Below are 23568 nucleotides of genomic sequence, written 5' to 3' on the forward strand. Positions count from 1 at the left end.
ACCCTCGGGTAACTATTTACCCCTATTCCTTACCCAGACAGCCCTAGCCCGGAGGAAGCATTTCTGACATTAATTTTGGAAAAGGATCTTTTACACTTAGTCCACAGAAAAAGAAAGAAATTTTAAAGGATGGATACCATTCAGGCGTTTGTCTAAACCTCAGGGCTGCTGACTTAAACCTGAGCTCCCGAGATTTCTCCCATGTTTAAAGTAGGGAGGTGTGTTCATATCTATTTATAGACACTGTGTGCCGCTAATCTCATCTAGACTAGGGAAATTTGGGTTTATCTAAACTCTCTTTCACCACACTCTGTAGGAAATGGAATTAGAGTGCTTAATTCTTCTTGTTAGAGCATGCTGGGGTTGAAAATATGTTCCTGTGTGCATATATACATTTGTGTGTAGGCTCACATATGTATATAATATATTATGCAAATACAGATGCATATATAGATACACATGCATATGTACAATGCATATAAACACACTTATGTAATTTTGGTAACAAGGAGATTGGGGGAGGACCTTTTCTCTTGAAGGTCAGGGGAAGATGGGTGGCTTTTTGGGGGTAAAGTGTACTTTACGTCTGGTAGTAACTTGTCTGAAGGGTCATCATCCAAACCCAGACCAAGTTATCATGTCTGTTTTGCTCAATTTTCTTCTGCAAAGGGGGAAAACAACTTACTTTGGAGGTAGATTTTTTCAACAGTGGTTTCCTTCTCTTCCCTTCCTTCAGTGCCTGTGAGAGATAGGATGCTCTCCAGTAGGGCACATCACCCACCTTCTCCCTCTGTGGTTACTGAGGAGCCCATCAGAGTCTCTTGGAAGGCACAGCAAGGAGTTCCTTGGAGGAGCTAAGCTAAGCTTACAGAGTGGTTAATTTTCTCAGTGTTGGTGAAGATTAAATATTCTAGACCTTTGGAAATCTATGTTGGGATGATTGTCTTTAGGTTTGATTTTTTTTTCTTCTTCTTGAGGGACACACGGTAGGAAAAATCCTAAGGGAAGGGAATGGTATAATGTGAAGGGAACATAGATTCTACAACCAAGTCACAGGTCCTGGGGGTCCCTGGAACCACTGACTTCCTCTGCTCTTCGCTTAGCCAGTGTTGAACTCATCTCTCACTCTACGTGCAAGCACATGAATGGCGGGAGAATACCTTTCAAATGTGCTGTGATGATGTCTCCCAAAGGCCCCTGTGTCAACCACCTGGCCCCCATGGAGGCACTATTGGGAAATGGTGAAATAATTAGGAAACTTGGGGGAGTACCTTAAGTCACTGCAGGTGACCCTTCCAAAGCCTGGTCTTTTTACCTTCTCTTTTGATTCTTGGATTATGATGCAAATAATTTAGTCTATTATGCATTCCCATCATGATGTCACACCCTTGTCAGACACCCAAATATATTGGCTCACTTGGTTTTAAATTTCCAAGACCGTGAGCCAAAATATCCCTTTCTCTTTATCATAAAATTGAAATAGATAGTTGCCAAATTTTGGTCTTATTTTATTCTTCTATGCATTTGCCCACAGTAATTGTTACATATCTTCCTTCCTCCACTAACTGCCAATACAATTTTCTGACCCTCATCATCACTTGTTGGCGTTACCATACATTTCCTTGAGAGAAGAGAGAGGATGAAATGCTCTCTTGTTAGATCACATTGTTGCTACATTACTATGAATTAATGCTGTAGATGATCCCTCACTTTTGGTGGTTTACCTCATGAGTTTTGACTATCATATGGTGAGAAGGCATATTCAAAGAGTCATTTTTAAAAACTTTCAATATAGCCATCAATAAGTTGCATAGATCTCCAACACTTCCTTGTAAAACAAAACTATCTTTATGTGAGGTGATTTTGGTCAACTGTGCTCTAGGCCAGACTAGGCTATGGTGTTTGGCAGGTTGTGTGCATAAGAATACATTTTCAGTTTAATAATATTTTCAACTAATGATGGCTTTGTTTGGATATAACCCCATGGCATGCTGAGGTTGAGGAGTGTCTGCACACTGTGCTTCTGCTGCTATGGGGGTGTATTTCTGCCCAAGCTCTGCTGCCCCCCACCCCACCCCACCACACTTCTCTACTGCAAGGATTCTCTATCTCCTGCATCACCAGTCTACCTCCCTCTCTGGTTATTTCCATTAGTGTTTAAAGCTATAAGAACAGGTTGATTTTTAAATGGACCATCTCAACACCCCAGTCCCTCAGCTTTGTCCCACTTCTGTGATTTTTTTAATGGGATGCTATCTTCCCTTTATTACTTGTCCTTTCTCCTCAGGCCATCAGCCCAGGTGTCAAGCCCATCACTTGATCGTACTGTCATGGTCACAGTGAGTGTGTCCCCTAGCTCAGGACCACTTCTCTGCTAGCATATAACTTGGGCTCTTTGTAGCATGTATCATTTTTTTTTTCTACTTATCTTTGGGACACTCCATTCACTGATTTCTCCTTTAACCTCATTTTCCTCATTTCTCTCTTTACTGGCTTCTCATTTACTACTTACTTCTGTATCTGGCATGCCCCAGACCTTGATCCCAGGCTCTTGTCAGCGTCACGTACAACCTGTACTCCATGGTGGCTCTGCCTGGGCACCATGACTTGAAACACTGTTCTCCACTACCAGAGTCAAATCCTTATTTTGGTGATGATCTCTCCTGGGAGTTATAGACTCACACCTCTGCTACCTAAATGCCCCTTAAACCGATCCTTGTGACGACCTTCCCTTCCCAGATAACCAAAGGCCAAAACTCCAGAAATCATTGTGGGATGCTCTTGTCATGTTTCACATTTAAAAAATTTTCATGTGTACCTTCTAAATATGTCCCCAGTGCCCCCATATTTCTTGGCCAAGCCATTACCAGTTAATTTTAACCATTGATTCTGCCCTGAATCCTGCAAAAGGCTCTAAACTACCCGATACAGCCCATTTTCCACAGGGCAGCCAGAGTGGTGTTTAGAAACATTAGTTGAGCCGTGCCATTCCTTATCTTAAAGCCTTTGGTCATTTTTATTTTGTTGCATCTGGAAGAAATCCTCTGTTCCTTGCCACAGCCCACAGGGTTGGGCGCAGCCTGCCTCTACTCCCTCTTGGCACATCGATTCTTCCTCTTCATCATTTCATCCACACTAGCTTCCTTCACTTTCCTTGAACATGCCAAGTTCATTCCTGCCTTCAGGCTTTGTGTCTGCTGTTCATTTTGTCTGGAACATTTTGCCCCCATATCTTCACATGACTGACTCTGTCTTGTCATTCAGGGCTCAGCTCAAATGTCAACTCAATTCAAATGATTATCCATTTTAAAATAGCCTGAGCAGGCATAATTACATGACTCTATTTAATTTTCTTTATAGCATCCGTTGCTCTGAAATTCCTTTGCTTGTTTATTTACTAGCTGAGGGTCTGCCTCTCTGTCCCCCTACGACTCAACATGCCCATGCATTTATTCATACCCATGCAAGGGCCGAGATAGCAGGACCTTTTCCATCTTGCTCACTCTTGAATAAGTGCATGGCACTTAGTAGAGGCTCAATAAATATTTGGTAAATGTAAATGAAGGTACAAGGAGTCAATAGTCCTATTGTCAATCTTACTAGAGGAAAGAAGATGCTTGGACAAGGAATAACATCTACAGGAGGAGTTTTCAAGGAAAGGAGGGGGATTTAAGGCTGAGATGCAGAATTTAGAGTTGCAAAATTAGACCTCGTGCCCCAAAGAGGTCGAGTGTCTGCCGGTGGACACCTCTGTACCTGTGTTACGAGTAGCCGACCTGCAGCTATGCGGAGGGGCAACTCAGAGAGACCCACGTGGTGGGCCTTGCCCCGGAGCTCTCCATACAGAGTCCAACTACTGTGGGTGGGATTTTTGGAAGCTGTCCTTCTCAGGATTTTTGGAGGAGCTTTATCAAGTTGCAGTTAGTATTAATGATGTCATACAGAACTTACAAATATATCTCTGCCATCCTGGGAAGGAGTGGGAAGGGAGAGGGCAATTGCTTTTGCTGTTGTGGCTGGGCATTCTGCAGTCCTGGCCTGTGTTAGATGGCTGAGGGAGGCCAAAAGGGTGCAGGGCCTGAGAAGACTGGAGGTAAAGGCAATCCCGTGAACTGGCGGTGAGCTGCCACCCACTTCGGAAAGAGATATCAGAGAGATGAGTTCTACCTTCCCTGTGGGGAAGGGCTCATTGCATCAAAATGTGGGTGATTAGTGGAAATATAACCTCCTTTGGACTCACAGGTTGATGATGTTAGGTTACACATGTGACATTTATACAGCTATTTCACATGGCTACATGGGAAAATCAGAGAGCTAGCAGACACATGTCACTTTCTTGGTGAGCTCTGCCCTAAGCGAAAATTATGAAAAGTTTAAGTAAATACCTAGTTTGGATAGCCCAGGAAGCAATAAGAACAAGTCATTAGAGTGCAGATCTTGTCAGACTTCCTGGCTTCAAATCCTACCTCTATCACTGGCAATGTTGGCCTTCACATTTATTTAGCTTTTATGTGCCTCATGAGGTTTGTGGGTCTCTCCTAATGGGGCTGATGTGGGGTGTTAATGAAGTAACTCTGCACACTGATGGGTCCATAGCAAGTCCTCCCCCACCCCCCACACAAGAGCTACTTGTCTCTGGTCTGGTGCCTGGAGGAGCCATCAAGGGGAATTAAAGACGCTGTGAAGAGAGTTTTCCCACAGTGACCTGATGGCATGTCAGGGCTCATCTGTTCATCTGGAGGACACTGAACTTGATTTCACAAGCAGGATGGACTTTACCTTAATCACGCCATTGGTTCTCATCGGCTCTGACCACTGGAGTAGCAAGGCTCGGCCACTCTCTCTGTGTTCTACTGTGAAGTTGCTCAGTCCGCTTGGGGAAGACTCTAAAGTTTGAACCTGTGTCCATGGGCTCAAAACTTCTCCGGCATTATTGGTAGCCACCACAGCAATGTGGTATGTTGTGAATGGTTCTAGCCCAAAAAGATGGGCCTGATGGCTGGTTCCCTGTAAGAAAGTGGACAGGTTAAGTGTCTTTCAGAAACAGATAAAAATGGATGTACAGCCATTTTCTGAAGTGCATGGCCACGTTAGGGAATAGCTCATTAGCAACAGTGACATACACTACAGAAGAAATTGGAATTATCACTAAGAAAGTTGTGAGGGATGAGGGTTTTCCTTGTTCTTATTGACTCTCTGGAAATATCAGCTCATGTATGATTTCAGGTAGGTGAAAAGTGTGGCTCAGGTTGGACTTTTGCTTCTTCAGAGCTTGCAAGCTAAAGATGTGGTATATGAGTATAAAAGCAACCTAGGCTTGGAGAGAGGGCACAGTGGGTAAAGTACTTGCCATTCAAGCAAGATGTGAACTCAGGTCTTCAGCACCCGTGTAACAGCCTAGCACAGTGGTGCCTGCCTATGATCCCAGTGTGGGAAAGGCAGATGGAGGAGGATCCCTCGGGCTTCCTGCGTAGCTGGTCTAGCTAAATCAGTGAGCTACAGGTTCAGTGAGAGACTCTGTCTCAAAAGAAAAAAGTCAGGCTGCGAGTAATTGAAGCAGAAATCCACCATTGATATCTGGCTTCCACACTTGCATGCACACATGTGTTTCAACACATACCCAAACACATATAAACATGCAATGCATACATACATATACTACACACATCACACAATACAGGTTTAAACACATGCAAAATAGTCTTTCATGACCAAGATACACAGTGCATTCAGTTCACAGTGAAATGAATAGTTACCAAGTTGCACATCACAGACTGGGAGAATTTCCCAGCAGGTTAATCTGAAGCAGCTGGAGACTTAACTGGAACAATCCTAATTCTCTAAGCCCTGGACTGCTTGTTTATACACAGACTCCTTCTCACTCCCCAGTCTCCCTCACTCATTTGCTTGGTATGCTCTCATATCTTGCAAATTCAATAAAACAAACATAATAAAACAGCAACAAGCCCACTGAACTATAAATATACAAACACCCTTAGAGAAGTCTGTGATTAATATAAATGTGAAAATATTCTCATTTGTTGAAAGCAGCATAACTAAACCATGAAAAATGCCAAAAGTGATTTCTATCTAGGCCTTGAGAATTTTGCCTTTGTTGATTTTAAAAGGAAAAATGGATACCACAATTAGTTTTGTTTGTTTGCTTCTTGCTTGAAGAGCAACATTTAGCATATTTTGCATAACTTAACTGGCACTAAGGATCTTAATGATTTGAAAGTCCCCGGGTGCTCTTGCTGCATCTGGGCTGGATGGATATGTCTGTTTAAGGTAGGAATTATGTCTACAAGGAGACAGCTACATGTGCATAGGTAAACACACACAGTGCTCTGTATTTTGTGTTGTGAACTGTGCCCATTAGAATGTGAATCGTCATGACAAACTTTTGACTGAGTTCTAATGTCTACATTAAAGAATGCATGAGGTGAACTTTGGTCTTTTAGATGTTTAAACCTGATAGATAATCCTCAGTTTTCTCTTTGTCTTGCCAGGCAAGGGAGGAGGAATGTGTGGTGCTGGGGAGAGGAAGTTATTTCTGAGAGTAGTCAGCCAAAAGCATCAGACACAGTTACATGGGATGAATTCTCCATGATTTAAGGGCATCCATTTGAAAACAAGTGGTTGGGGAGATGGCTCAGTGGGGTCAGAGAACTTGCTCTCTAAGCATAGGGCCCTGAGTTCAATCCCCAGCAGCCATGGAAGAAGCTGGGCATGGTGCACAAGACTGCACGCCCACCAGGGCGTGGGTGAAGACAGGGGGTGTCACTGGGGCTCCCTGGTTAGCAAGCCTAGCTGACCAAGGCTGTGATCCAGGTTCAGTAGGAGACTTGTCTCAGGGAAACAAGACAAGATCGAAGAGGACGCCGACCTTCGTCCTCTGGCTTCTGCGTATGTGTGCATACGGTGTATGCGTTTACACACACACACACACACACACACACACACACACACTCCCCCAAACAAAACAAATAGTAAAAAGAAAACAAGGCACCAACCAAACTGAGCCATTTTCCAAACTACCTAGTTAGACATAACTAGAATACTATAGACATAATTTCTGAAACTTTTCTCACATTCTTCGTTGTAAGTTTGAATTATCATCTCTTATTATGTATGAAACACAGGCAGAGAAAATACAATTTCCTTTATGTATCCAAAACTTGTAAAGCCAATTTTCCTGTTTCAATAAGTCCTATTACGATGTTACCTGCTAACCTCTGGAAATCTTTTAATATTTAAACATTTGCTAAGCAGCCGGAGTCTGAAACAAATTTTACAGAAATACTAATTTCTCTTTTTTAAAATATTAAAAGTTATATCATAAATATTTAAAAACTTATTTCTCTGCAACATTGGATTGGTCTTTTAGATAAATACCGCACAGGACTGAAATGACCAGAATGAATATTAAATCTGAAGATGCTACAAGTTCTGATTACAAACATTCCTTTCTGATAAATGATTCCTTTTCTGTGGAAATAAGGCAAACATAGGTAAGATTAATAATGCAGAAAAGAATAATTCTTTGTTCAGAATATCCAGTAATAGATGCCAAAAAAAGCATAAGCCCCAAAGCAAACTGTAATCACCTCTAACAGATTATATATATAAAAAAGGAGGCTGTTGGGGGACACTTAGAGACAGCTTTTGTCATAAGAAATAGGGAAAGCATGTGGGCTATAAAGCAAAAACATATGTATATTGTCAATAGCTGCACCTGCTCAATTACAGTTTATTTCAGAGCTGAGGGTTCCATTCAGCCCCTAGATGGCAATACTGTCAAACACTTTGGGTAACATGAGTCCTCGTGATTAACAAGCCCTGTTCCATCTTCCAACACTCTGGGCAACCATTAAAAAATAACAAAAGTGATTTCATTAGAGATTCTTTTAAGAAACATTTATGGTTTAGATCCTTGACAGCACAAGTATTCAAAATACCCTAGCCTCAAAACCTCTACCAACTAACTTAGAAACATGACCTGCACATTTGGAGTTCAAGTTCCTGAGTGCCTGGCACAGATGTTTCGAGGTGCGGCCTACAAAGGGTGATTACTATGGTGCTTTCCTTGATCTGATCTCCATTTATCTTGTTTAAAAAAAGGAAGGGTTGACATTCTTGGATATAAAGGAGAATTTCAGCATTACAAATTTTGCTCAGGAAATGTTCTCACCCTATATTTATTAACTAGTTATTTCTAAAGAGCTATCAAAAAATTCACACACACAAACACACACACACCTTGAATAGATCCAGTAATAGCAATGCCTATTTGTGAATGATTAATAAAGCTGTATGATAAAGAAAAGTTAAAAAAATGGCATGACAATCTTTACATGTTTTTTTTTTTTTTCCCCTCCTGAGTGGATTTCTAAACCTATTCTATTCTAAACCCTATTTTTGGCTATTGCATCAAAATGTGGAAGCAGCTCAGTTTGTGGACTGGGTTGCATCATATTCATCGACTCAGTGGCTTGTTACTTCTCTTGAATCCAGAATTTTTGCTTGAGCACTGTGGATCCTAAGGGTTTTGAATTAGGCTAGGGAGATAATTGAGTGGAACTAGGGAGGCAGAGCATTCTGCCCCATCTACCCAGAAAAGTCAGCGTGCAGAGCATTTTCCTTCTCTTTGCTCTTTTCCTTTACTTTCTTCCCTTCATCCCTCCCTCCACCCACTCTACTCCAACCTTTTTTCCTTGCTCCTTTCCCTTTGCAGCTTTTCTGAGTTTAATGCTTTTTGTCCTTAATCTTCATTGACATCATTTTACTATTTTCTGCATTCACTCTTCCATCCTATTGATTCTTTTTAGCTATATTTTTGTGAGCACTCACTTCTGTGCTACTGATTCAAGCTCTTTTTGTCTTTGCCCATTTATATCCACCACTTGATCCTTTTCATGTATTTTATTTTAGAAGTGTATTGGCTGCTTTTGTTTGGCAGTAGGCAAAAAGAATAGATCAATAAAGGAAAACAAGAAGAGATCTTCCACCAAAGATAATCCTTTCTCCATAATTTAATAGTTCCAACGAGATTTAGCCTCTCTTACTTTATTTTATTTTATTTTCTGAAATTTATGTGCATGGGGTGTCAAGTTGGGATGTGAACCTGTGCATCATTTTTAAGAGGCATGAAGCCCAGACTCTCTGGAACATTCTGCTAGTTGAGGTTCTGTAGGCAATTTGAACTACATTTTAACCTCTCAACTCTGCTCCTGGGGACACGTGAAAGTACTTGGAGTCTCCAGCAGTCTGACAATTTTACACCATCTCCTCTGATTATTTCTGACGACTTGAAGTGCCCCAAAGGTGGCAGGGGGTCAATAGGTTTATGTAGGTTGAAAATGATCAAAAATTACCATTGATCGGTAGCTGTCAATAAAAGGCTGCGTGGGGATACTCCCTGCACAAATGTTTAAACTGCAGAAAGCTACCTAACTTAGTCATCTTTGAGTCTATTGATCTGATGATCCAGCAGTTTCCAGAGCTTTCCCTGTGGTCTTTGTGGTGCATTTGCACTAAGCCTATCTACCCTGGCCCTTAGGAATCTTTTTGACGCTGATCCCAGTAATGAGCCAACACTGTAGTTACAGGCACTGTGTGCCCATCACCCGAGTCTTACGTGTGCTTATTACTCTTTGGAAAGGGTTAATCTTTCTGGTCACTATCCACTTTATCCCAAGCCAACGGGATTACTTCTGATTTTGCCTTTCATTTGCCATCCTCCTTTTCTCTGGGCTCCTTATCCTAAAATGGATGAGTTCTTGCTTGTAAATCCTGACCGGTGGCTGGGTTCCTCAAGTCAAATAAATGCCAAATCCCTGAGAGTGAGTGCCTTCAAAAGGTTGCTGCTTTATACAGAGAGAGTTGCAAAATAATCTCCATTTAAATATACTGACCACCTTGATATTTTATTAGATATGCTTCAGCTTCTTGTGAAAAAATAAAGGAATAGCTATAGACAAGAGCTGGCAATTCAGGTTAAGATTATGAATAAAACCCCAGAAGTGGTTCAAACTGTCATTCAGCACCACCTGGAAACCACAAGTTCAGACCAGTGCCTGCAGCCAACAAGATGATGCTACACGGCCTGGCTAATGAACCAACATGAAATCATTTGTCACTTTTCTTAAATCTAGTAATTGGAGACATGAGCTCCATAGGGCCATTTTTTTTTCTACTTACAAAAGTAACATCTGAAGTCCTCAAAGACTGAGCAACATTTTTATACCTAGCATTCATTTCGTACAAATCAAATTAGTCTTGATTTAGAAACGATGTCTTTATTATCTATTATTCAAATATTGAGGTTGGTTCCTTATACATGGTAAACTAATAATAACACTTTCTTTTTTAAAATATTATTTATTTATTTGAGAGAAAGGGAGAGGGAGAGAGAGAGAGAGAGAATGAACAAACATTCCAGGGACTCTTGCAACTGCAAATGAAATCTAGGCACAAGAGCCACACGGTGCATCTGGCTTTATGTGGGTGCTGGGGAATTGAACCCAGGCCAGTAGGTTTTGTAAGCCAGCATCTTTAACAGCTGAGCCATTTCACTGTTCTGAATCATAATAGACAAGACTGGACCTCATTATCAGTATCCGAAGTTTTCCATAGATTGCATAGGCACATGCTCTGCCTTCTCTGCCCACAGATTCTGAGCTGGTGGGACAAAGAAGACATCTCTGGGTGGCACCCCATTTACAGGCAGCTCTTCTCTCCTGCAGAATCCTCAAGATCAATTCACAGTCGAGAATGGAAAACAGTTTTCTGACTCTTGGTTTTCTTTTTTATAAAAATACTTTATTCATTCATTTGCAAGCACAGAGAGTGAGATAGAGAGGAGACAGAGAGAGCCAGAGAGAGACAAAGAGAGAATGGTTGTGCCCAGGCCTCCAACCACTGCAAACAAACTCCAGATGCATGTGCCCCCTTGTGCACTTGGCTTATATGGGTACTGGGGAATCAAACCTGTTTTCTTAGGCTTCAAAGACAAATGCCTTAACTACTAAACCATCTCTCTAGCCCCTGACTTCTGGTTTTATATGCATGCAGGCATGTACAAGTGAGGTTTCCTCACTCAGCGGGGTGATGGAGGTGCCAAAATGGCAGGGGAAGCCGTTAGCATTCTGTCTGCAGTTCCATCCAGTTCTTTAAAAGCCTCAAGCACGTTGTATGTTTGCTTTGAAGCTGTGATGGGGATACAAGGGGAAAAGCACAGGGTCTTGACTCTGAATGACTTGTAATCTAACACTGTGCAGAGATACCCACTCTTCCGAATGTTGCCCTGCTCTCTATGTGTGTTAGGGAAGTACCTAATGGGCACTTCTAGTCCTGAGGGAAAAAAAGTAAGGATTTAGAAGAAGACACAATTGGGAAGTGGTGTTGGATTCAGGCCATGAAAGATGTGGAGTTTGAATAAACAGAAATAGGTGAGGTATTAGATGACAGAACAAAGAGAAATAAGCTCAGATCTGTTTGGGAAAGAGCTGGCAGCTGGGGAGTGGTAGATCTAGAGGAGAAGTGAGTGGGACCTTAGGCTGGGAGGGTTGGGTGGCAAAATTGGAAGAGGCTGTGGGTATCTCCCCGAAGTTTTTAACACTTGGTGGGACACACTGAGTGCTGTTAGGGGAAATACAGCACAACAAAAGCCTTTAAGAACTGCCCATGTGCAAAGCACTCCACAATACAATATGATGAAATAGTGGAAAAATGTAATTTTGTATAGATCATGGTCAGCTACTATTGAAATATTAATTAATTCATTCACATATTGTATTATTAATTCAACAATGAGGAACGGATTGCCATTTACATAAGGTAAAAGGAGTATTTTCTTAGGAATGAGGTAAAAATTCTTCATTGATTCTATTTTAAAATCCCTATTTATCTTTGAAATGGGAGTTTTCACAACTGGAGTGAATTAAACCCACTTATTTGTCCTTCTCCCCTGACCTGTTGGCCGTTCCCCTGTGCTCTCACCTGTATGGCCCTCTGGTAGGGACATGTTTGCACGGAGCCAGCCACGTTCTTGCCCTGGTCTCTTACACAGATCAAACAGCTATGAGCACCAGAAAAGGTGCGAGTTTCCACTACTGACTGGAAAACAAGGTTAGCTCAAAGGTGCAAGCAAATATTAAAGTATTCTCAGCTGTGAATTCTAACTAATGTTGTAGAACTGAATTTCAAAGATTCTAAGAAAGAATGAACGCATATCCCTTTTCCTATTACTGTGACATGTGTCATCAGAGTTGATTAGTCAGGGCCCTTTGTGACAACAATAGTAGATTTGAAACAGCTTGGAGCCTTCATGTTTGAGAGATGTGTACACTTTTTTATTTTATTTTATTTTTACTTTGGACAAGGCTTTGTTCATAAGTATGCTTTAAATATGCAGCTTTGAGAATAAAATATAAGCGCCACATGTTTTAAAATATAAAATGAAGTGTAATGTACTATATACAATTTAATACACGTTTTATAAGTTTTTGTTATTTAAAAAAATATACTCTAATGGTACTTAATGCCCAACTATATACACTTGGAAAACTATCTAAAGGCAAATAAAGATGGATAAAGGAAAAGGCGAGGGAGGTTCTTTTCTCATTAGAGCTCATAATCCATTCTACAGTGGGGGCTCAGTTTAAAAAGAATTCACAGGTGTTTTCTTTTTTTAAAAAAGTTACTTTTATTTATTTGAGAGATAGATAGATACAGAAATAGAAATAGGCAGAAGGGGAGAAGGAGGGAGGGAGGGAGGGAGGGAGGGAGGGAGAGAGAGAGAGAGAGAGAGAGAGAGAGAGGGGGGGGGGGGGGGAAAGCAGGCACGCCAGGGCGTCCAACCTTGTCAACCAACTCCAAATGCTGTGCCCCCTTGTGCATCTGGCTTACGTGAGTTCTGGGGAATTGAACCGAGGTCTTTTGGCTGTATAGGCAAGTGCCTTAGCTGTTAAGTCATCTCTAGCCCCAGTGTTGTTTTCTTTATAGGTATATTTACTATATAGATTTAATCAATAAAGCAAAAGCTAGAGTTCTTGCAATATGAACAATGGTGCTTTGGTTAACATAAAAACATTGTGGAAAAAGAATGGCTTTGAAATGGCCCAATTTTTCAAAGAGAAGAGGAAAAAAATTAAATTTGAGATAATTAAATTTTAAAGTGGCAAATCAGTCACACTAAATATTAAAAAGCAATACTTATTGTCTATCAAAATTAAAAATGTGCATAATCTGTGACCTAGCAATTCTGCTCTGACACTCTATCTTAGCAAGCTTGTACTAAAGTATATGAAAGAAAATTTTACTTTAGTTAGGGTGCTGTATTTAAACAATCTGTGATTGAGCCACATTCACTGAAGTCTGGCTTCGTACTGAACATCCACTTAGTCTCAGCAGGTAACTCTGAGAGAAATCACAGAAGGCCAGGGGACCATGTTACTCAGCTCTATATTATAAAGAGGGGAAGGAACCGGAGGAGGTAGGGAGAAAGGAAGAAGAGACAAAGGAGAGGAGGAGAGGTGAAGAGAAGGAGAAGAAAGTCGTGATTTAGAGGAAGAGGAGGTGATATTACAAATTATAGGTAATTGTGAAAAGAATAAGTCAAGCGATGTACTTCTTGAATAATGGGGAAGATGAGTGGGACTCTTGATTTGATAGGATGTCTACAAAAAAGGTCCTTACTTTTTAAATTTTGGGAAAGTATCTCACTGAATTACCTCCACAGATTTGAACTCATATCCTCCTTCCCCAGCCTCTTGAGTACTAGGTCTGAAGGTGTATGCCATCATGCCTTGCTCAACTGTACCTTTTAAGTTAATCATATGCAATGAAAAGCTCTCTGTAGACCCTCAGCCATCCAGATCTCTTCATCATGGTGGTAATGAAAAGATGAACTTATCATTCCAAAGATAGGTTCTGTGGAGCCAGTTTTGCTTACAGTGCTAGGTGTTAGCCTAGTTTGTCTCCTTTCATTTTGATCTGGAGCTGTGTCATTGGTAATATTGCCCATCAGGAGACTGAGGCCCCGGCAGGTTAATTTGACCACAGTCACGCTGCTGTTACACTAAAGGTTATAGTTTCATTCTTGAACCATTTTGAGTGCAAATGCACGTGTTGCCTGCATCAGTGGTTCTAGCATTTTTGGTCTTTGGACTTTGTTTCTCATAAGCAATTGAAGATCCTCCAAAATGTGTGTGATTATCAATATTTGCCATATTCAAATTTAAACTGAGAAACTTCTAGAGGACAGAATGCAGAATATAGACATGTTGCATTAGCTAGCAGAGTAATGGCATCTTCACATCTTCACCATGCAGGGCCCCCAAAGCTCCACTGTACACTCACATGTGAACTAAGAGAAAACCATGTCCCGACCTGGTGGACATGCTGAAAGAGGGCATGGGACGCTGATGAGTCACCGCAATAGAATATCACAGACTGAGCAGCGTCTACGTCATAGAAACTGACTTCTTGCATTTCTGAAATTGAAAAGTTGTCCAGGATTTACATATTGCCCGACCATCCATGTAGAGTAAGGACAGTTTCCTGGCTCATGGACACCTGACCATGTCTTTGCATGGCAGAATGTGGGAGAGGGATCTCTGAGTCTCGTCACCTGGCACAGTCCCCTGTGTCCTAATACCATCTCACTGGGGGATGACACTTCAACATTTGAATGAGGGGGGCTTTCTCAGAGGCTATGGTAGGAAAGTACAGTTACTCAAATACCCATCCCTGGAGAATGGTCTTCCACTAAGGGGCAGGCCGTCCTATTCAACCAAGTATGCAGCTTTGGGGCGGAGGCACACGTAGAGAGCAGTGAGAAAGACAGGGAACATCTGCCTGGCCAACCAAATAATCCAAATGAATGCTGGTGACCAATGGGGTGAGAGATCACCCTTCCATGCTTAACATGTGGATTTGCAAGGAGGGCCACCAGTGGTCTGGATCAATGATCCTACAGAGTTTTGCCCTTAGGAAGATGACTTATAATATATATGATCATCTTAGTAGAATGAGCAAACACACAGCTCCTGTTCAGGATAGACTCTCCTTGCCAAGTGAAAAATACAAGAAAATTGGGCTGGAGAGATGGCTTAGTGGTTAAACGCTTGCCTGTGAAGCCTAAGGACCCCGGTTCAATGCTCGATTCCCCAGGACCCACATTAGCCAGATGCACAAGGGGGCACACACATCTGGAGTTTGTTTTCAGTGGCTGCAGGCCCTGGCACACCCATTCTCTCTCTATATCTGCCTCTTTATCTCTCTGTCACTCTCAAATAAATAAATAAATAAATAAAACAAAAAAAATTAAAAAAAGGAAAATGGAAGAAATAATCCCTACTTGGTGGATAGTGTTAACACATTACATAGTAAAATCACACCTAGTGGTAAGGCTTTACAGGTGTGCCTATTAAGATGAGAAGCAAGCCTTGTGGGGCCTCTCAGTTATCATCACATTGCTTATCACAGGTGTTGCAGTTAGTTTTGCACTGCCGGGATGAACATCCGACCCAGACACAGTTTATAGGAGGAAGGGTTTATTGCAAGCTCACAGATCCAGAGGGATATTCCATCAATGGTGGAAGAAGCTGCTTCCATATGTCCAAGCACTGAAAGGCAACCAAAGATTGAGCAAGAAACCAAGACAGCAGCAAGCAGGACCCCAGAGCTTACACTTCTTTGCCTACCTTTGGGCTGGAATTTGGATTTGCCCCCAAATACACCTCCAGGTGGCTGGAGACCCCAGTTACAAGTTTTAGCGAAGCATATGATTCTATGAGGGACACACATTCAAACTACTAGACTAGGTGAAAGAAGGAGAGGATAAAAGAGATATTTGACCAAGATATTTTTTTTATCTTATTTTTTAAATTTTTCTTGGCCAAGATAATGTTTATAGATATCCACTTACTCTCCCCCATACCTAAATGAGGGTAATGTGACTAATTCTTTTCCTTGTGATGTGGGCATAAGGGATGAATTCTTCTCTCAGGTTTGGCCTCATAAACATCTTCCAGAATTCTGTCATTGATGGAAGCACAGAAGGGCACCTATACTTTCTCCCACTTCTGTCATGTTTTTCACTGAGCTTTGGAGTTCTTTTTATTACACCAGACCATCTTATCTTAGTGTAACCTATCCTACCTAATAAAAGGATTGTGCAAGTTGAAGTAAGAGAAGTGTTGACTACTCACTCAAGATTGCAACCATCCTAAGTTAAAACAAAGCAACATGGAAAAGTAAGCAACACCCAAATACAAGTCTATTCTGGAGTTCAGCAGTGTTTGGATCAAACTTAGACTTTTAAATAAGAAAGGTGATGCCAGATTCTCCAGCTTACAAATCTCTGGTTGCAGGAAAGGTGGGAGTTGGCATAGCTGAGTGGTTAGTTGTAGGCTACACAAACTTGTTTGGGCTGATTTGAGAAAGGAAAGAAAACGTGAAAGGGAAACCATATAAAATACACTTTGGCCTCTATGGAAATGGAAAACCATCAGAACCTGGAGTTTCTCTCTTCTCAATGGCTCTATCATGCCTCTCTTTCTCTTTATGTACTGCCTTTCTTTACTTGTTGCCCAGTGTGGTTTACCAATTCCCAGTCCAAACAGCTTCATAGCCAGGATCCTCAGAACTGTCTGACCATAGTCTCTGCATGTGCAGAGAGGGGAACTGATTGGTTGTTGGGAAGACAGTGGATTTGTTGGCCTTGGGTCAGCTCTCACTGATGAGGGGAGTATCAACTGATAGAGACCATGCTGTGTTCCAGTCTGGGCTTTCAACCTAAATTGTAAATAGCAGCCAGTCTCAGTGAGAGAAAACTATGGCTATTCTGAATCTCCTGGCTGTGGCTGTAGGCCTTCTCTTTTATATTTGATGACAACATGGCTATGAATCCCTCTAGGGCTGTTCTGGAAACATCTTTCCTCCAGGCAAAGGCTGAGTATTGACCTGGTTGTCATCCTTTCTCCCATTTGGAAGGCCTGAAGCTTTAGTTGCAGAATCACGTGACCAAGTCTGCAGGTCTGAGGGATAGTACACCTTCTAGTCTTTTGGGCTACTTTCTTTGTTTCTGTAATCCCACTTCTACTTTTATACAGGAGGTCCATAGTATGCTGTTAGCTTGTTTTTATCCATCCAGATTCAAGGAAGGGAAGTCCTGGGACCTTTAAGTAGAGACAGATAATTACCTTCCCTGAGCCCTCTCCATTATAGCTAACCTCACACCTCACCTGCCAGCAATCCTGAGAGTGCATCCGTGGCCAGAGTCAGGCAAAGAACGCCATTCACTCACTCTTTCTAATTTGAAAGCCAGGTATGCTGGGCTGAGGTCTGGTTGGAAAGCAGTGGTGGTCTGGACCACCAGTCTTTCTCAGTAAGCAAGCCCACAGACTGTTTCTTGACATGCCTCTGACCCAAGCCCAGCCATTCTCACTCACACCCTGCACCCAGGCCCTTTGATTCAGCCATAGCACACTCACCAATACAGCTTGGCATTGGCTCATAACACCCTATTCTTAAGATGCCCTTCCATCCTGAGAATACCTCACCACCTTGGAAACACAAATTTAATGTCACCTCCATCAGGAAGTTACTTGACCCTCCTGACAGAGTTACTTGCTTTGTTCTCTGCTTTTTCTGTTGCTCCTGGCATAGTTGGCATTACAGCACTCTGTTTCTATGTCTTTTCTCCACACTAGACCTTGAACTCTTAGAGGACAGGGAATAGGGACACAAAATGTGCTTGGCACCATATGGGTGTTCAGTAGATGTCTGCCTAGTGCATAAATTATCTTTTATTTAAATACATTATCTTATTGGCAATATGCTAGCTGTTTTGGGGAAAAAAGCATGACATATACCTAATGTTTTTGAATATGTGCTTCCATATATTTTAAAACATTAAAAATAATCCAATCTTTTATATATACCTAATAGGAATGGGAAGGACATCTCACTGGATGAAAATATAAACATTTTTTAATCACTTCTTTTTTTTTTTTTGTTTTGTTTTTTCAAGGTTAGGTCTTGCTCTAGCCCAGGGGTGGCCTTGAATTCATGGCAATTCTCCTACTTATGCTTCCTGAGTGCTGGGATTAAAGATGTGCACCACCAAGCCCGGCTTAAATTTTTTTTTTTTTTGATTGACTTCTTTAAATTTGTATAGGCATGGGTTTGCCTTGAAGTCATATGTGACATGGCTGTTTGTAGCCTATTCTATATATACATAACTTTTCATTTGAACCAGACCACAGTAACCTTCTTAAAGTCATTTTAAGTGGCAGTTAAACTCAACACGTGGTAGCAAACCTGCACACAACTCAGCTAAAGTGAGGAGGAGTGTGCCTCCAGTGTGGCTCAGGTGTGTGCAGGCACAGGAAGCAGCAGGTGTGTAACAGGTGCCAACTACAGTAATTGTGAGGCTGTTAGACATGCATGCTTTCAGAGATGGAGACGTGTGGAAAAAAAAATGTTCACCCTAAACAAAGGCAATGAGTTCTGTTCTGTCCTGACTGTCCTTTACGAAAAGGAAAGAGGCCCCTCTGGCTAACATAGTCCATTTAATTTAGCAAAGTGGCCTGACTTGTTTTGGGCCACAACACTCATTGGAACAGAAAACTACAGGTGGCCTAGTTAAGTGGCAGCCTAATCAGACTGGTACCTTACTCTGGTGGGACAGCCGTGGCACTAATCAAACCAGACCCCAGCACTCCATGCCACGCTGTGCAGAGACTGACTCATGGAGCCCTTGGGCAGCAGGGCGCACACAGAGCTCTTCTGAGCACTATATTGAGTGACGTATACCGGTGTTCTGAATTTACTCTCAGTGCAAGTTCTTTAACCTCTTAATTCTTTTCCTAAACAGTAAAGGGCGATAACAGTGAGTGCGTGCTTCTGAAGCACTTCACACGGACATTAAATTGTGTAAACCCTAAAGCCACTTCAGGAGGTAGACACTGTCACAGCCTCAGTTTTCAGATAAGGAAATGGGTGAAAAGACAGTTGAATCAAATTGTCTCTGTCATATAATTATGAGGGAAGAACGAGGATCTAATGGGAGGCATTCCCTCTGTAAGCATTGGCTCATAACCTTGGAGGTATGTTGGATGTCACATCACATCTTTCACCATCTGCACTAATGCCACCTGTCCCTGCATGGTGTGGCTACTGGGTACCATTTTACACTGAGATCTTCTCACAGCTCCACTTCAGAGAACAACAACAAAAAAAGTGTCTCCTTTTTTCTTTCATTTTTTTGGCATGGATATGTGGGGTATGTGTGTGTGTCATACATTTGTATGTGTGTGGGTGCAAATGTGTGTACACTGATGTGAAGGCCAGAAGTCTTTCGATGTACTAGGGTCTCTAGTCTCATCCAGAACTGACTGGCTAGGATGTCTAGTCCTCTTGCCCCAGGAACTATCTATCTCCACTTCCTGAGTGCAGGGGTTACTCAGGTGCTGGGGATTCAAACTCACGTCCTCACATCTGTGCAGAATGTGGGTTTTTCATCTTCTTAACCCTCTTCCTTTGACTTCTTGATGTAGGCCTACCCCACTGCTCTGTCTCTTGGATAGTCAGAGTGCGTGATAATGTAAGGGGAAATAGAAGGATTGTTTTGTAAATAAGTACAACTCCAACAGTTTGGCAGTCTGTCAGGGAAAGCAGACCTTATGAATCAAAAATGTAAGGACAGCTGAAACTAACTGAAAAGCTATGGTAGGCAGATCACTGAGAGACTTCTACAATGGCTTGTGCCAGGCTCCCAAGGGGTTAACTGCTGATCACACAGCAGAACCCAGGCGTCTGCTTAGACATCAGGCCCCATACTTTAGCAGTTGCCTTGGCATGTTGAGTTGTTGCTTGAAAAATATTTTAATATAATAGGATTTAAATTTTCCCCTTTCTTTTGGATTTTTCAGCTAATATTGGAATTAAATTAAAGCATTAAGTCAACCAGCTTAATGCAAGGCAAATTCTGTGAGGTTCAGCACCGTCTGAGAGAGCTTCGTGAGGGAACATCTATTGACTCAAGCGTATTAACTTGTAAATCCTCTACTTTTAGATTATGATCTATTGATTGTCTACTTTTATTTGCATTTTCAATGAATAAACAGAAAGAAATAATGATGCTTTAGTCATTACATTTTAAGAGAACATATCCTTAAACTAAGCTATTTAATTAAAAATAAAAACAACTTATATTTGTTTGGATGGCTAGTCATTGTGGTTCTTATTTTCATATAGGCATATCACTGATTGCGTTTAGTTGATAGCTTTCATTAGCATTTCTGAAAAATATGAGAAAATGATCACTAATGATAGAAAGTATGCTGTGAATTTTGCATTTTAAATGTATGATTTGCTATTCTTGAATCTAATATTTTGCTTGTTTTCCTCTTTACAAAAACAGGCAAAGATGAACTGCTGTTTTATGTGAAAGAAGAAAGTTACCCAGAAACTCTGTGGCTAATGTCTGGGAAAAAAGACACCTATAAGAGTCAAGATGCTTTAGTCAAAACAAGAGTTGACCCAGAAGACTGGCATTCAGTTCTTGGCTTTATCAATCACCCTGGAGAGACCTTAGCCATCTTATCTCACGTTTCTATGTCTAGATCCCTAGTGGTCAGTAACTGCCTCTGGAGCTCGGTGAGAACAGTTGACCTGTGTGAATATGCCTGACACATCTGGACCTCAGAGATGGTCCTTTCACTCTGGTCCTTGGGATCTAATGGGATCTAAGGAAACTCAGTGTTTGAGGGATTCTAAAAAGCAGTTATTGAAATTTGTTCAGAGCTTTCATCAAAGGAAAGTGACAACGTAGCCAGCTTAAGCTCAGAGTCTGAGATGAACTCTCCAGTCAGATATTTTATTTAGTAGCTATTCTTTTCTTTTCTTTTTTTAAAGAATGTCTTTTGCTGTTCTTTTTGTTTTACTTATTTATTTATTTAAGAGGGAGAGAGAGAGAATGGGTGCATCAGGGCCTCTAGCAGCTGCAAATGAACTCTAGACTCATGCACCACCTTGTATATTTGGTTTATGTGGGTTCTGGGCAACTGAACCTGGGTCCTTAAGCTTTGCAGGCGAGCAAACCATTAAACCATTTCTCTAGCCCTTTGGTAGCTATTATTTTCCTAGAGTTTTACTGAGCTCTAGATGGAGGTGGAGAAAAGTACTAAATCCACTAATCATGGACCATAGGAACAAGAGCTCATGAGAAGGTGATTCACATTCATAACACCAATATACAGACACAGAAACTAAGGGCTAAAGTGTGTATATGAGAAATCATTATGGAACAGATAAAGTCACAATGAACTTTGTGGGATGGGTGGACTTTCAATAGCAATATGTACGATATCTACATTCTAGAAGAGTGGCATCGTATTATTCCATACAGACTACCACCATGGGAGCATGAAAGGACTAGAGAAAGACTGTGGATGACATCCAGAGTGCCTGGTCTGGAGGCTGGACATAGTAAGTAGATAAGACTTATTTCTAGTTTGCAATAAGTTAGTCCTATCTTGGTCTACTTAGACGACAGACATTCTTAAGGACTTTATGAGATGATTTGAAGGGTAGCAGATAGCCAGGAATGACTGATGTTCAAGGAGGTCTTCATCACCAGTGTGTGAGGGTTAGACACTCAAAGAACAGGTCTGGAAACTGGCAAGACAGCCACATTTTGCATTCCTGAGCAGTGAAGTGTCCATCTATCACTGGCAGTGCTGTTTTAGGGATTTCATAGTAGAACATGGGCTGAAAGTCAAAGCCATTGGGAAGATTGACCATACCACTGAGAGAGCTGACCCCAAATCCTCATCCTAGTGTCAAATTAGACACAAAGTGGCCTGGGTATCCATGACTTCCCAGTGCCTGACACTGCCTACACAAGACCATCATAATAGGAGGAAAAGATGATGGCATCAAAATAAAAGAGAGACTGATTAAGAGGGGGAGGGGATATGATAGAGAGTAGAGTTTCAAAGGGGGAACTGTGGGGGGAGAGAGGGAGGGAATTACCATGGGATATTGTTTAAAATCATGGAAGTTGTTAATTAATAAAAGTAAAAATAAGAATGAAGGAGCTCCTTCTGCAAACCTTTCTTCCGTCAGATCGCAGCTCCAATGTCATCTTCCCATCAGGTCTCCCTGTGGGAAATCCCAACTTCCTTCTATCATGCCTGAACCACTCCCTCAGCCTATGGCTGAGCAGCACACGTCCCTTTCCAGCCCCATAGCAGCTCTTGTCTCCCATGTGGGCTTTGTCTTTCTACATTGCACATATCTTATACATGAATGTATTTTTCTTTTATTGTTGAAATTCTTTATCTTTGCACTAGATTCATAGCTTCATGAGAGAAGGGAGTCTTTTTGGATCATTCTGTGTTACATACCTAGTTATCACATGAGGAATGAATGAAATTCTCAATTCATGCCAGGAAAGGGAGAACGGGAGCATGGAAGAACAACATTGATCCATTTGTTCTTTTTAAAAATATTTTCAGGGCTGGGGAGATAGGTTAGTGGTTAAGCACGTGCCTATGAAGCCTAAGTATCCCCGTTTGAGGCTCGATTCCTCAGGACACACATAAGCTTGATGCACAAGGTGGCGATTGCATCTGGAGTTCATTTGAAGTGGCTGGAGGACCTGATGCACCCATTCTTTCTCTCTCTTTGCTTCTTTCTCTCTCTGTCTGTCATCTCAAATAAGTAAATATACAGCCAAAAAAATTAAAAAAATATTTATTTATTTATTTGCAAGGGGAGAGAGAGAGAGAGAGAGAGAGAGAGAGAGAGCGAGTGAGCAAGCCATGGTTTGCTAAGTTTCATGATCTAAAGTCAATGGTTTTGTGGGTTATATAACTATCTGGAAATGGGCAATTTCCCAAATTTCTGCAATGATTAAGTAAATACCATGGTTAGAACACAATATTGACAATATAAATTAGGCTTTATTTTATTTATTTTAGAGAGAGAGAGAGAGAAAGAGAGAGAGAGAATGGGTATGCCAGGGCCTCCAGTCACTGTAAATGAACTTCAGATGAATGCACCACCTTATATACCTGACTTACTTGGGTTCTGGGGACTCAAACCTGGATCATTTAGCTTTGCAGGCAAGCATCTTAACAGTAAAGCCATCTATCCAACATATAATTGACAATATAAACATAAATGAAAAACAAATGGCCAATTTGATGCTTTTTTACTTCAAGTAGTGTATCAGTGACAGTATGAAGTATAAATATTGATGGCCCAATTACATTTGAGTAAAATGTATGATGTTTTTATAAGTATAAAGTGGATCACTTAAAGTAGATTGACATCCAGCATTATTAATGGTAAGTTGCTCAGCACATATCTTATGGTACTATTGATGGTGTTAACTCATGATTAATCCAATCATTTACTGATGATTTTATATGTATATTCTTAGGGTATAAACATTAGTCAACCAGTATACACTTGATAACTTACAGATAAGTAAATATAAGCATGCGTATAATAGAGATATGTGATACAAATGTGAGCATATATTCCAAATTG

General features: G+C 41.3%; 1 protein-coding gene across 1 annotated transcript in view; it reads right to left on the reverse strand.

Moving 5' to 3' along the window:
• The window catches only part of Ush2a (usherin), a 755222-nt gene that overhangs the window by 52346 nt on the left and 679308 nt on the right, over positions 1-23568 (reverse strand). The window contains exon 61 of the mRNA XM_004672003.2: positions 4780-5007. Within this exon, the coding sequence (XP_004672060.2) occupies positions 4780-5007 (228 nt within the window). The remainder of the gene's footprint in view (positions 1-4779; positions 5008-23568) is intronic.

This window comes from Jaculus jaculus, chromosome 1 (genome assembly GCF_020740685.1).
Source record: "Jaculus jaculus isolate mJacJac1 chromosome 1, mJacJac1.mat.Y.cur, whole genome shotgun sequence".
Lineage (NCBI taxonomy): Eukaryota > Metazoa > Chordata > Mammalia > Rodentia > Dipodidae > Jaculus > Jaculus jaculus.